Source organism: Syngnathus floridae, chromosome 22 (genome assembly GCF_059516105.1).
Source record: "Syngnathus floridae isolate MCC-2025c chromosome 22, RoL_Sflo_1.0, whole genome shotgun sequence".
Taxonomy (NCBI): Eukaryota; Metazoa; Chordata; class Actinopteri; order Syngnathiformes; family Syngnathidae; genus Syngnathus; species Syngnathus floridae.
This window is the reverse complement of record NC_142434.1, coordinates 7096572-7110890: the sequence shown is the minus strand read 5'-3', so window position 1 is coordinate 7110890 and position 14319 is coordinate 7096572. Positions and strand designations below refer to the sequence as shown.

The 14319-nt window shown below is 39.7% G+C and overlaps 1 protein-coding gene across 7 annotated transcripts in view; it reads right to left on the bottom strand.

Moving 5' to 3' along the window:
• Positions 1-4081: 4081 nt before the first annotated feature.
• Positions 4082-14319, bottom strand: part of LOC148379517 (pleckstrin homology domain-containing family A member 5-like) — a 120340-nt gene continuing 110102 nt past the window's right edge. For 5 of the 7 annotated variants that reach the window (XM_088367109.1, XM_088367106.1, XM_088367108.1 and 2 more), the window contains 8 exons: positions 13808-14005; positions 12736-12880; positions 12529-12653; positions 9737-9931; positions 9523-9660; positions 7122-7264; positions 6853-7010; positions 4082-6772 (listed from right to left, as the gene is read on the bottom strand). In XM_088367109.1, the coding sequence (XP_088223235.1) occupies positions 6738-6772; positions 6853-7010; positions 7122-7264; positions 9523-9660; positions 9737-9931; positions 12529-12653; positions 12736-12880; positions 13808-14005 (1137 nt within the window). In that variant the 3' untranslated portion in view covers positions 4082-6737. The remainder of the gene's footprint in view (positions 6773-6852; positions 7011-7121; positions 7265-9522; positions 9661-9736; positions 9932-12528; positions 12654-12735; positions 12881-13807; positions 14006-14319) is intronic. The other 2 variants (XM_088367107.1, XM_088367111.1) reach the window with 2 other exon arrangements.

Sequence of the window (14319 nt, the reverse complement as noted above, 5' to 3'; positions counted from 1 at the left end):
CCCTCTGTGTGGATTACCTTTCCTCTTTTAGTCACCATGAGGCCACATTTCTCAAGTCCGAATGACATTCCGATGTCAGAGCTGTAGATCCTGGTAGTGTGGATCAGGGAGTCAATGTCCCGCTCGTTCTTAGTGTACAGCTTTATGTCATCCATGTAGAGGAGGTGGCTGATGGTGGCCCCATTCCTGAGTTGGTATCCATAGCCCGTCTTGTTGATTATTTGGCTGAGGGGGTTCAGTCCTATACAGAACAGCATTGGGGACAGAGCGTCTCCTTGGTATATACCACATTTGATGGTCACGTGTGCAAGTGGCTTGCCATTGGCTTCAAGTGTGGTTTTCCACTGTTTCATCGAGTTGGCGATGAAGGTTCTCAGAGTCCCATTGATGTTGTACAGCCTCAAGCATTCAGTGATCCAAGTATGTGGCATTGAGGCATATGCTTTCTTGTAATCAATCCAGGCAGTGCTCAGGTTGGTACGTCTAGTTCTGCAGTCTTGGGTGACTGTTCTATCCACCAGGAGTTGATGTTTTGCTCCTCTGGTATTTTTACCAATCCCTTTCTGAGCAGTGCTCATGTATTGATCCATGTGCCTGCTGATCTTATCTGATATTATGCCCGACATCAGCTTCCATGTTGTGGAGAGGCAGGTGATTGGCCGGTAGTTGGATGGGACTGTACCCTTTGATGGATCCTTCTGGATCAGGATCGTACGCCCTTGGGTTAGCCATTCAGGGTGAGTCCCATCCCTTAGCAGCTGGTTCATTTGTGCTGCCAGGCGCTCATGGAGAGTTGTAAGTTTCTTGAGCCAGTAGCTGTGGATCATGTCAGGGCCTGGTGCTGTCCAGTTTTTCATTCCTGAGACTCTTCTCTGGATGACTGCCACTGTGATGGTTACTGGGTTCCGTTCAGGGAGCTTGCTGTGGTCCTTTCTCAGAGCCACCAGCCACTGTGCATCCTTCTTATGTGATGCCTCCCGCTCCCATATATCCTTCCAGTACTGTTCAGTTTCCAGCCTTGGTGGGTCTGCTCTGCTATTATTCCCCTGCCACTGAGCGTACACTTTCGCTGGTTGTGTTGTGAACAACCTGTTTATTTGTCTGGCTTCATTCTCTCTTGTGTACCTCTGGCCAAGGCTTGGAGTCTTTGTTTGGCAGTTTCGAGTACTTCAGGTATGGGCATCTGGCTGTATTTCTTGGGAACTTGCTTTTTCATTGCACCTTTCTGGGCCTCTGTCATTTGGCTCACTTCTCTCCGTGCTATCTTGATTTTGGCCTCCAGCCTTCTCTTCCATGGTGGGCACTGTTGTGGTCGCATATGGTCATCCTTCTTGTAGCCAAGCATTTCTAGGATCACTGCTGCTGAGGTGTATATCAGCTCATTGGTTTCAGTGATGGGAGCCGTAGGAATTGTTGTCAATGCTGCATTCACATCTTCTAGGAGACTTTCTGAGGGTACTTCACTTAGCCTCTGCAGTGTGTATCTAGGTTCCCGAGCATTCATTCTCACCGTGATCTTGTTCTTCAGGTCAGTTGCTGCCTCGTTCAGCTTGATTGTGCTTATTGGGGTTTCGTCCCCAACCTCTGGACTTTTACATGGATTTAACTCATCTCTGACCTGGTGCTCTGGTTGGCCTTCGCTATGGCATTTGTGTTGTATCTCATCAATCTCGAGGTGTGATAGCAGGTGCCGTTTATGGATATTGGAACATTGAGCTACTAGTTGCTTGGCCGATAGTGTTGACTGTGGGTATTGAAGTTGCCATTGTTCCCGCATTCTCCGCATGTAACCCCTCTCGCTCGGGTTGCTGGAGTAGTAGCATTCCAACAGATCCTTATTCTCGCATTTCGCCCATTTGTGTCTTGTTCCAGTAGCCCATTTTTCATCAGGGTGCCCTGGTTCCCCAGCACCTGACGCAGACCTTGTTTGTCCGGGTGACGTCTGAGCCGGCATGTCTTTCGTTTCTTGTACTCTCATTATCTCTGAGGTAGGCGGTATCGTTAAGGGTCTTGCCTAAGGACCCACACTGACTGTTGGTAAGGTAATCGCTCATTGCTCATATTGTGCCCCTGCCGGGAATCGAACCCGGGACTTCCGTTTGTAAGTCATGTCACTTACTGATTGAGCTAGTCAGCCGTATATATATATATATATATATATATACATATATATGTATATATATATATATATACGTATATGTATATATGTATATATGTATATATATGTATATGCATATATGTATATATATAAGTCTGGATTGAGTGGAAGTGAAGAGGGTGAAGATGAAAGTAAAAATGAATACATAAAATATATATTAAAAAAAAAGCTAGGTTCGTTTTAAGTTAACGTTATGCAAGTTGGATTAAATAAAACTGAAAACTAGAAAAAAACGTGTATAAAATATAAAAAAATAAAACAAATAAGCAAAGTTGGTTTAAAGTTCACATACTGTACAGTAGTAAGTTAAGGAACGTAGTATGTATTTCTATGTGTCTCTAAGGTACAGCGACAATAAAAATCCCTTTCTATTGATTATTTCTTAGTAATTTATTCATTTTTACATCTTTCTGATATAATGCATTTGTTTTATTACTATGTGTAATTATCTGCAGTGAAGTTATCATTGCTTTTTTGGCTGTCGAACAAATTAAACGAATTACAGTGTATTCTCCTGGAAATATTTGATCCAATATACGACTAATTCAACATACAAAGTAGGTCCTGGAACAAATTAAATTCGTATGTAGATCTATCTATCTATCTATCTATCTATCTATCTATCTATCTATCTATCTATCTATCTATCTATCTATCTATCTATCTATCTATCTATCTATCTATCTATCTATCTATCTATCTATCTATCTATCTATCTATCTATCTATCTATCTATCTATCTATCTATCTATCTGTTGGAATAATTCAGGTGATGTCTTGGCCTGCCAGACTTGGAGGCCTCGTCTTTACGAGTTTATGACTTTCCTTTTATCTAGGTTCTTCCTCTTTAGTGACAGGGATGTCTTTTGATCCCTGTCAGCCATATGTATGCTTCCTGTCCTTATGTTGTCTGTGTGTTTTGTTCCTGTAAGAGGCCTTCACTAACAATGAGCAGAGCTTATTTGCATAGGTGAAATGTTCTGTTTGGTCAAAGGAACTTCATTCCTTTTAGTTAACTGTAGGTTTGGTTCATAGATTGTTGTTGATCAGAACTGATTTTCTTTGTTAAGTGTTATATACAGTTTGAAGTAGTTGCATATAAGTTATCCCATATTTACTCAATGTTTGTTTAAGGAACTGCATACCAGTTACCTCACATTTACTTAATGTGTGTTGAAGTGTTTAGGACAAGTTACTCATTATTATTGTGTGTTAATTTACCAAGTAGATAAAGTTAGCAAAGGTTTAGTTGCATTGTTCCACAGGAAAGCAGCAATCAATGTGATTCAAGTTATCTGATCACAGTCGAGGACGAGTCAGTCAGCCAGGGGAAGACAGCTGGTTGAGGAAAGAGGACAGACTCTGCAGGGGTCACGGGCCAACAATTAAGTGCTAATTCACACCACACTACATTCCTTAGCTAATCAACGTTGCTACAGCCACAATCTCCCCTCCCTTTAGTGTAGCCAGCTCAGTGGCCTAGTAGTAGAGTGTCCGCCCTGAGACTGGAAGGTTGTAGGTTCAAACCCCGGCCGGGTCATACCAAAGACTATAAAAATGGGACCCATTGCCTCCCTGCTTGGCACTCAGCATTAAGGGTTGGAATTGGGGGGTTAGATCACCAAATGATTCCCGAGCGCAGCAACGCTGCTGCTCACTGCTCCCCTCTCCCCCAGGGGATGGATTAAAATCACATGGGGATGGGTTAAATGTAGAGACAGAATTTCCCTGAAGGAGTAATCCCAAGGGATTAATAAAATTGAGTCTAATCTAATCTAATCTAGCGACGCCTCTGTAACCAGGGCTATCTATAAAGATCATTCTTTTCTATTTAATGAAAAAAATAGATTGAGTAATGTATTTAAATTAGTGCAACAAAATGATAGTGGGTAAAGAGGAAAAATCAGAAAAAAAGCAATCAAGTTTGTATGAACATCAACATTTATTCCACAATATAAAACACATGGGGTATGAACGTTTTGCATATTGGATCTAATAACATTAATAATAATCTCTATAATATATTTGCTCTTTTTCTTTTTAATTTGTACATTATTATATATACAGATTTTTACATCGCTTTCATTTCTTTTCTGTTCTCAAGTCCCACTTATTGCTTCGTACATGTGCTATTCTCTTTATTTTCTGTTTTAGGGTGTCTACCTTTTTGCCTCATACTCATCCCTTGAACAGAATAAATGTCACTGGAAATGACACTGGAGAGTCAACCCAGATGGATGAAAATGATAAATTCAAACAGAACCCAGTTGTGATCACTTTGGAGTTGAAGTAAAGCACTGCATGTGTTGTGTTCTGGTGCCATTCGCCGTACTAATTCTCAAATGCTCCATTATATACAGCTGTACACAAAATGTATCGACTATCCCCCCCCCCCCCCCCCCAGGCTGTACAATGTCATCGTTATATTATAGTCTAGTTTGAATACTCATATCAACAAATTGTACGTACTGCATATCAAAATGTACTTGTACTGTAGTTAGAAACAAAATCAAATTACCCTAATTTCACATTTCATTCACAAAATTTGTTTAAATTGCTAAACTTCCGAGATCACACTGTTTGTAAAAGCAACACAATTTCCCAATTTTAATCTTCAGATAATTTTCCGCCTTTCTGGGAAATGGTGTGGCTTTGTGAAAGCGCGTGATTGTGGAGGTATCCAGCTTTTGCACAAAGTGTAAAGAGGCAAAGACAAAAAAATCTTTCTTTCCGCCGCTGATGTAGGACACAAAACTAAACCTGCAAAATAAATAAATAAAAATCAGAGATAGTGCATGTATTTGTATGTAAACTGATGAAGTATTAGTGCTACACTGTCATAAAAATATTACAGTGAAGAAATGAAAAATAACGGATCAAGTTGTAGTTTAGTCGATTTGTCAGATTAATGTTGGACATTCGTGAAGAAAAAAATAGAGAATAAAGCATATACAATTCAAGCGTAATGTTGCACGAAAAATTTCTGAACTTTCTAGGTGACAAACTTCAACACAATTTTAAGTTGGGCATTCTAATTGAATATTTTACATTCTGCTGTTGTGAAAATTCTCTTTCACAGCAACGAGTTTCCAGAATCGTTGTTCCTTGTATTGTCCCCACCCAACTTTAACATTTAAAACTAACTTGGCAAATTTTTTCGGAGCGAACAACTTGCTTGCTTTGTTGTGCTAAGTAACATAGTTGCGTAAATGTCAATAATTGATATTTTAGGCCCTCCCTCAAAATAAAAGTTGTGTTTTCTACAATGCATCTATCAATTTGTCTACTTTTATGGAAATAATTAAATCCTGCAAAAGTGGTTGGGAAAACAAGATTTTATGTTATTTTATGAGAAAAAGGTTAATTTTGTGAAAAAATATGTTGCTAATAGGATTAAATCAACACATGAGCAGAAATTTACAACATAGGCGAAGAACAAGCTGATACATGTTTTTGGTACTGTTCTTGGTAAAGACTATTGGAAGTTTATTATGATTTCACAAATTAATGTTAATGTCACTCTATGATTTATAATTAGTAACATTCAAATCTTGTAACAAAGTCTTGGTGGTCGACCGTGCAGCATTACTGACTTGCCATTTCTGAAACATCTGTATTCAAACCTACACTGCCACCTAGTGGAGTCAAAAAATACAAGTTGGTCATCAAGCAAATTTGAAGCTCCATTTCCCCCATCACTACATAATATGCTTTATTCTTGTAACTATGTCTTTTTGTTCAGTTTTCAGTGTATACTTAATACTTCTTTGCACAAACTAAAGTAGTTAAATTGGTTGTGTTGCAAAATGCATCAAGTTGCATTATTATCCATTCGATTGATTCAGGCTCAACTAATTCAGTTTCCTCCTTTCGCTATGGCAACGTTCTCTGAGCAGCATGGAAACAGGACTTTTGAACATTCAGAGATTTAATTCATGAATAAATTAATAAATATTATTGATCCATTTGTTTTTCTTACAATTGTAGTCCGATGCCCATCCACACATCACGCACAACTGCTCAGCAGCAAACAGGTTAGAAAATTGTTCTGAAGCTTTTATAACAAAATAATGAACTGGTGTAGAAACAGAAACAGAGAAAGCTAACTTATAAGATTTTGTGGACAAATATAGTCTCGTTTTGGTGGAACATATTTTAGGCAAGTACGCATGAAAATTTCCAAACATAACCAATAAACGGAATATTATTATATACTGGTTCATCTCAAAAGTTAGACAATTGAATGCAATTTCATTTTGTTTCAGTAGTTTAATTCAAAAAGTGATACTTGTGTTGTACAGATTTAAATACTTCATTATATAATATGAGGTTCACTTTTTGAATTGAAGTACTGATACAAAGTTAGTTTGTTTTTTTTTTGTTAAACTTTAAAAAACCTTTGGGATAAGAACATGTACACCTAAAGTCTCTGCCTCGACCACTTGCCATCGTCTTTTTCAGTCTCCTTGTTGTGTTATCGTAGTTGTGTTGTAAATGTGGGAAACTGGGGGAGTGAGCTTGTTGTAACTTGCTACATTTGGGCTCTATGGGATGCCATCGTAAATGTCCAGGTTGATGCTCATGTGTCATTGCTCACCATCGTGAATATTTGTGCTGTGAGGCAGAGAACAATGAAAGTTATGTTGTTTTACTTCGCAGTATTTACACTGATTCTATCTACTGTATATACTCACAAGCCAATAAGTTATTGTTTTTTTTGTCATTTTCTGGTAGCTGGTTGTAAGATTCTAAGTGCTTCTCGAGGCTTTCCTCCCTGGAATTTTGTTGTAGCACATCTACCTCCCCTTCTTTTGGCTCAGGACTTGGCGTCTCTGGATCAGGACTCTGGAAGCTGGTTATTAAATATGACAGCAATGTGGAATTAGTAAAAGAGATGATGTTGAGAAATGATTTGCACACAAACATTGAATATTATGGGAGAATACTCCAAACAAGCACACACCTATTTTCAGTTGTGATATTGGTTGGTGAGCTGGTCATATCGCCTCTGCTGTTGTCATCCTCAAAGGAGTGAAGGCTTACAATCTCCACATGCTGGGTCTCAGTGTGCTGGTCCAAAATCACTACTGTCTGCATTTCACACAGCTAAAAAATACAACACAAACATGATGTCATATCATTTCCAAACAAACATGAGGACCTTTGTATTGTTATCTCATACTGTGTGACTTGCATGTATTAAATGAATTTCAAATGTATCCTGAGGACTGGTAAAGAGAACACTGGAAAGCAGCCTAGACCCTGGCTGCATCCAGCAGATAAAACATTTAAAGCCAAGTTGACTTCCTTTAAAATTCCACAAATCTTGGCACAGATTACACTCTGAGATGATAGTTGAGCTTCATTGGGAAAGTAACCACACTCCAGCATGCAAGATAGGATTACAAATGGTACTTTAACATTGATAGCTGTAAGGTGTGTCAGTAATTCTTGCTTCTGTAGAAGCTGCTTTGTTACCAGCTAAAAATCCCGAAGATAGAAATGTATTTTCTATTCCATTTTCTAGCAGTGAAAATTGACAGACTATCCAATAACACTCCACAAGGGAAGCTTGTAAAGACCAAAGAATTCTGGTTCAAGTACAGACCCCTGCGGTACACCGTATTTTATAGGCATAGAGTTATTTACAAACTGTAGGATGACAAGTATGATTTAAACCAGGGGTGTCAAACTCGTTTTTATCACGGGCCACATCGTAGTCAGTTTCTTTTGGAGGGTCATTATGACTGTCAATGCTTTATGCGATATATATAGTATCACACAACAAACTGATGAATAGTTTTGAAATCAGAGATTAGTAAAATCTGCTCAAATATTTTAAAAAGGTCAATGCTAATTTAAATTGCTCGCAATTTTTCTATTTTTTAAAAGTGGAAATCATCTGTGATTTTAGTATTGACACGAAGTACCGTAATTTTCGGACTGTAAGTCGCGGTTTTGTTCATAGTTTGGGTGGGGGGGGCGACTTATAATAAGGAGCAACTTATATGTGTTTTTTTTCTCAAAAATTTTCAAAAAAAAAAAAAGTGAAACCACGATAAACGAACCGCGATATAGCAAGGGATTACTGTAATTTGAATTTCAAGTGACGTCAGCAGCGTGACGTGGCATGGCGTGGCGTGGCGGTTGTTTACAAAAAGGACAAAGATTGATCACGGGATGACAAAGATGACGAAAGGCCCCACGTACTACCGGCATCATTTGCGGCTTTGTTTCTAAGTGACACGGAGGACGAAGAGTTTGAAGGATTTAAGGATTTAGAGTGACACAGAAGGTTTGAAAAATTATTATGGCTTTTACGCACGCCCGGTCCTACTCTACGGAGCTCTCTTTCACCTCCGTGGATAGAAGTCGAGTGCCGGCGCTCGGCCGGGTGGCTGTCCGGGGACGGTGGATGGGGCTCGGTCATGGCTTTTACGCACGCCCGGTCCTATTCTATGGATCTCTCTTCCACCTCCTTGCCTGGAAGTCCACGCCGCCACACGCCTGGAAGTTTGTTTTGTTGAATAAAGAGCCGTTTACCAAACCGCCTCCTTGTACTTTGTTAACGCTACAGAATAGTTATATACTAGATCTGTGGAATGACGACGAGGCTGACATCAGGGCGCACGCGCTGCGTTGTTGACAAAGGACAAGGAATTTGATCGATGGATTTAATGCTTTAGAGTGCACAGATGGTTTGATAATATTATTGCTTATATAATAGTTATTTGATATCTAATTTATATATCGTTATATGGGCCTGTGGAATATTTTGAAGTGCAAGCGCCGTCAGCGGCGCGCACCCATTGTTGACAAAGGACGATCGATGGATTTAATGAATTGGAGTGACACAGATGGTTTTATAAACGTGTTATTTATGTAATAGTTTTTTTTAATAACTCTGAATGTTACGTCAGGCAGTTCTCAGCTCTTCGTTTGTGTTTATGTCACGTTAGCATACCTATCGTTTAGCCTGTTGTTGCTCGTTCATGTCTGTTCTTGGTGTTGGATTTTGTCGAATAAATTTTCCCCCAAAATGCGACTTATGCTCTGGAGCGACTTATATGTGTTTTTTTTTCACGTTATTATGCATTTTATGGCTAATGCGACCTATATTCCGGAGCGACTTTCAGTCCGAAAATTACGGTACTTTTAGTAGTATTGACACATTTAGTTGATTTAGTTGTCTGCCACATAAAATGATATGGCGGGTCGTATCTGGCCTCCCCTGGGCCTTGAGTTTGACACCTTTAATTTAAACAAATTTAGAGGTGGTATGATGTAGTGATCATAAAAACAGTATATCATATACTGATGAGTTGTTTAGCTGTGGTAACTAATTATAGCAAAATTCTATTAACCTCTGATGACACTCTCTGTGTGTAGGTTTCACTTTCAGCTTCCGTCCTGCTCTGCTCATTGTGAAACATCGTAACTTGCTTCAGGGCTGCTTCCAGCTCAATTGGGTCTGCGCAGGCTCCCTCTGTGAGATCCCGGAACTGAGTACATCAACATACAAATGTCAAACACTTTCAAACACAAAAACGCTTTATTTCAATGTTATGTTTTTATCACCTGTGGCATAACAAAGGGCTCGTCTTTGCCAAACGAATGCGAGCGAGATAGGGCTTCTCTTCTCTTCTCTCGTTGAGATGATGCCTCCTGGTGTCTTCTCATCCTTTCCATCTGCTCCTCCACACTCATCCTGGGTCGCCCTACCTCTCTCTCCCCGTAGCCAATCTGGTCTACTAGTGCACTTCTGGGACGATCCTGCAAAGACCAAAACACAGACTTAAGAGTATTTAATCAATCTTGGAGGTGTTGTCTACTGAGGGTGTTTTCACACCTGGACCCTTTTAAAAGAACCAAAGTCAGGCCTCTTTTAGGGTGTTTCCACACCTGGACCCTTTTAAAAGAACCAAAGTCAGGCCTCTTTAAGTGGACCAAAAAGTGGACCAAGAGGAAACAAACTCAGTTCTTGTTGCGTTCACATTGTGAGTGTATTTCAAAGAGGATCGAGTTCTCTTTCTGGTTCAGTTCAGCCTCGATGGGGCCTCAGTCCTCTTTCTGTTCACACTAGGTCCTCTAGAGCAGTGTTTCCCAACCACTGTGCGCCGTGAGAGACGTTCAGCTGTGCCGTGGGATTATCCAATATTAATTACGGAGCGCATTGTAAACAGGATCGCCAAACCACTGGTCAGTTCGCGCAAGGCCTGGTCAGCCACTTGCTAATCGTGCATGTGTGGAGAATCGGAGAATCTTGAGATTTCATATTGTGTCGATCTGATTGTATTGCATCGGCACATGCAAGTTTATGTGTGTGTTGCTGTGTGCTTTTGCTAACAGTGACAGACACTAAGACGGTTGTGGTGCGTTTGTGGTCCAATGGAAATCAGAGCATGCAGTTCAACCGGAGAACCTGGATTGGTTATTTTTCACATACGTAAAATAAGCAGTCAAGTCGAGATTCCTCGACTGTGATAGCCACTCAGCTGCTGTCAAAACAGCAGAGTGTCTTTAAAAGTGACTTTGTTCGTATTGTTGCAATATTTATAGACCTAGTCTAAAACAGTAAACAAAATCACGTTGATTCTTTTATTTTAATCACAATCACTTTAAATAGTTTATTTCTTACACCGTCTAAAACCTTTTTAAAAAACTGTCACTTTTATTTAAAAAAGGAATACAATTTAAAGAATATTTAGTATTTATTTCTATTAAATTATTCGACTCTCCATACATATATAGGAATAGGACTGTACGTGTTTCGTTGTAATATAACTGATTTTAATATAGGAGCTTAACAGATTTTTGTTGGCGGTGTGCCGCGAGATTTTTTCCAATGAATAGGTGTGCCGTGATTGAAAAAAGGTTGTGCCGCGGCACACTGGTGTGCCGTGAGAGACGTTCAGCTGTGCCGTGGGATTGTCCAATATTAATTACGGAGCGCATTGTAAACAGGATCGCCAAACCACTGGTCAGTTCGCGCAAGGCCTGGTCAGCCATTTGCTAATCGTGCATGCGTGGAGAATCGGAGAATCTTGAGATTTCATATTGTGTCGGTCTGATTGTATTGCATCGGCACATATTCAGTTTATGTGTGTGTTGCCGTGTGCTTTTGCTAACAGTGACAGACACTATGACGGTTGTGGTGCGTTTGTGGTCCAATGGAAATCAGAGCATGCGGTTCAACCGGAGAACCTGGATTGGTTATTTTTCACATACATAAAATAAACAGTCAAGTCGAGACACCTCGACTGTGATAGCCACTCAGCTGCTGTCAGAACAGCAGAGCGTCTTTAAAAGTGACTTTGTTCTTATTGTTGCAATATTTATTGACATAGTCTAAAACAGTAAACAAAATCACGTTGATTCTTCTATTTTAATCACAATCACTTTAAATAGTTTATTTCTTATACCGTCTATAACCTTTTTTAAAAACTCACTTTTATTTAAAAAAAGAATACAATTTAAAGAGTATTTAGTATTTATTTCTATTAAATTATTTGACTCTCCATACATATATAGGAATAGGACTTTACGTCTTTCATTGTAATATAACTAATTTTAATATAGGAGCTTAACAGATATTTGTTGGCGGTGTGCCACGAGATTTTTTTCAAATGAAAAGGTGTGCTGTGAATGAAAAAAGGTTGGGAAACACTGCTCTAGAGCTCTTACACTCCCACTGCACTGCATTCTGGGTAGTTTTTGATATCCCCTGACTCCCTACTTTTTCGCATTTTATCTCGAGTAGCTAAATACTTTCGTTTTTTCACTTTTATTCTGCATTGTATAGAAGTTCTACCAAAACCAGCTGCTTTCATTCTCTCAGAAAATTCTTGAAATACTTTCACATTACGGTGGGTCGCAGATAGTTGTGATTTAATGCTGTCGTCGTTCCAAATTTCCAAAAGACATTACGTTTCGTCTTCTCCCCAAACTATGCCGCGTCCAGGTGCCGTGGCAGAACTTTGAACGGCACATGCTTCTCGACGTTTACGATTAGAACCACGGTCACGACCACAACTTGCTGCTGCCATACTTTGGATTCTCTGTTCTCTACAGTTTTGTTTTTGCGCCTGCAGTCACGTGACCAATCTACGGCAAGTCAAGGAGGTTACAATACAGTGCAAAAAGGCGAAGTGAACCCAGTGCGCTTTGTGTTCACAATGCACAGATTAGGTGAACCGTACCGTTGACTTTTTAGCGAACCGTACTGAGACCGTACGGTTCGTTTTAAAGGGGTCTGAGTACGGTTGGTGTGTTCACATATGCACAAAAAATGCTGAGTCATCGATCTGAGTTTGTTTAGAGGGCTGAAAGGGACCAAGTGTGAAAACACCCTAAGTTAAAGCAAAACATACCGATCTGGATTCTGTCTTTTTAGTCTTCCTCAGGGTGACGTAGGAGGCAATAGTTGTGGACTCGGGAGGGCTCATGGGGGATTTGGTTCTCGGAGGAACAATGCCCACTGGGTAGAGGGGTACAACTGTGTTGAACAATCATCATAATTAATCATAAGTTATTCAAGAGAATCAGTCAAGTGTTAAAAAAAAAAAAAAAAAAAGTACCTTTTGTGGCTACAATGTCAATATTCTCAGCAGTTTCATGCTTGTCCTTGTCCTTGTCTTTGTCCTCACCGTTGACTTCATCCACTTCCTCTTTGACTGTGGTCAGCTCAGGTTCGCTCTTATACAACCGATAGTCTGGACCTTGCTGTGTGGTGTAGGGGTGGAGAAAGATTGAGTGACGTTGAGGCACACACAAAGTATTTCATGTCTGACCAAACACAAAGAAACATAACACCGATGGGGTCATTTTAATTGTCTGTTATAAGATATTGTCATGAAATTCATTCAAATATGCGATTTTTTTCCTTAACGTTTTATTTCATGCCACACTTCACAGTAAAATTGGCGTTGCAAACCACACCAAGAAGAATTGCATGCGTAACCTACACACACACAAAAATAAAAAAAAAACACATGCAAACATCTGTGCGAACTACTTGTAGGTGACAAACTGAGATGGTTGATGTTGAATGAATTTTTAGAAAAATGGCAACATAATAAAGCTGCGTGGATCTGGATACCATGAGTCCTTTCCAAAAATTTACAAACAACATGAACAAAGTTTAATTTTTTTGTGTGCAATAAATATATGAACTTGTCTGTTGGGAAGATTCGTTATTCCCTATTTTCAATATTTTTTAATAGCTCTTTACATTAATATCATTGCTAAAAATAAACATACGGATTAAAATCCGTTGAAATAATACACAATAACCAGATTTGCTTTCATGTGGGCTCCGGCTGCCGAAATCCTAAAATCTCAGAACATTTCGTTTTAAGCACTTTGATGTCACCCAAGCGTCCAGAAAAAAAAAGTCATCTTGAAGTGATTTTTCTCAAGTCAATTTTGAATGAAATTCTAGTATTAAAAGTCAGCTCCTCAAAAACTGCCAAAACGAACTTCAGCATTCAACTAAGGGTCTCAAATAAAATGGGAATACATGAAAATGAATGTCAAATAACAGCAAGAACACAAAATCGTCTGAGGATGACCGAGTGACATCACAGACAAAAACTAGACCAAACATGTTGACAGGATACACACGCTATGGACGTTTTGCGCTGCTCTTACACTGTGCGCGCCATTCCTAGAGCCGGTTTTGCGGTCCTCGGGACGTTGCGTATAAGGAGGCGGACGGCTGCTGGAGTTTGGATGGTGGGAAGGGATGTGAGGGGGTTGCTCGGATGAATAGTAGTACTGTGGAAGAGGTGGACGGGGGGGAACGCCGTTTCCCGTCTTGATAGGACTGAGTGGCAGCAATGTCACTGCCTGTTAAAAGTTAACACAGCGGCTGGTCTCAATCCAAGAAACATGATGTTACTTGGTTGACCGATGACGTGCAAGAAAAGGGGAAGGGGGCAGTGTCGCTGTTTGTAATTGTTGTTTCTGACAATCAATTGTTGTTTCTGACAATCACAATCCTCAATTTAAAGGTTTAGGTTTGTAAGCGTTAGACAGTGAGCTGTAATCAGAAAGTGTTCTTTTTTGCGTGAAAAGCATCGAAAATTTGATTTGAAGACCACATTGCCATTGCCAATTATTGCATGTAAAAGTTAATCCAGTGTCGATATTCAGAAGAACCT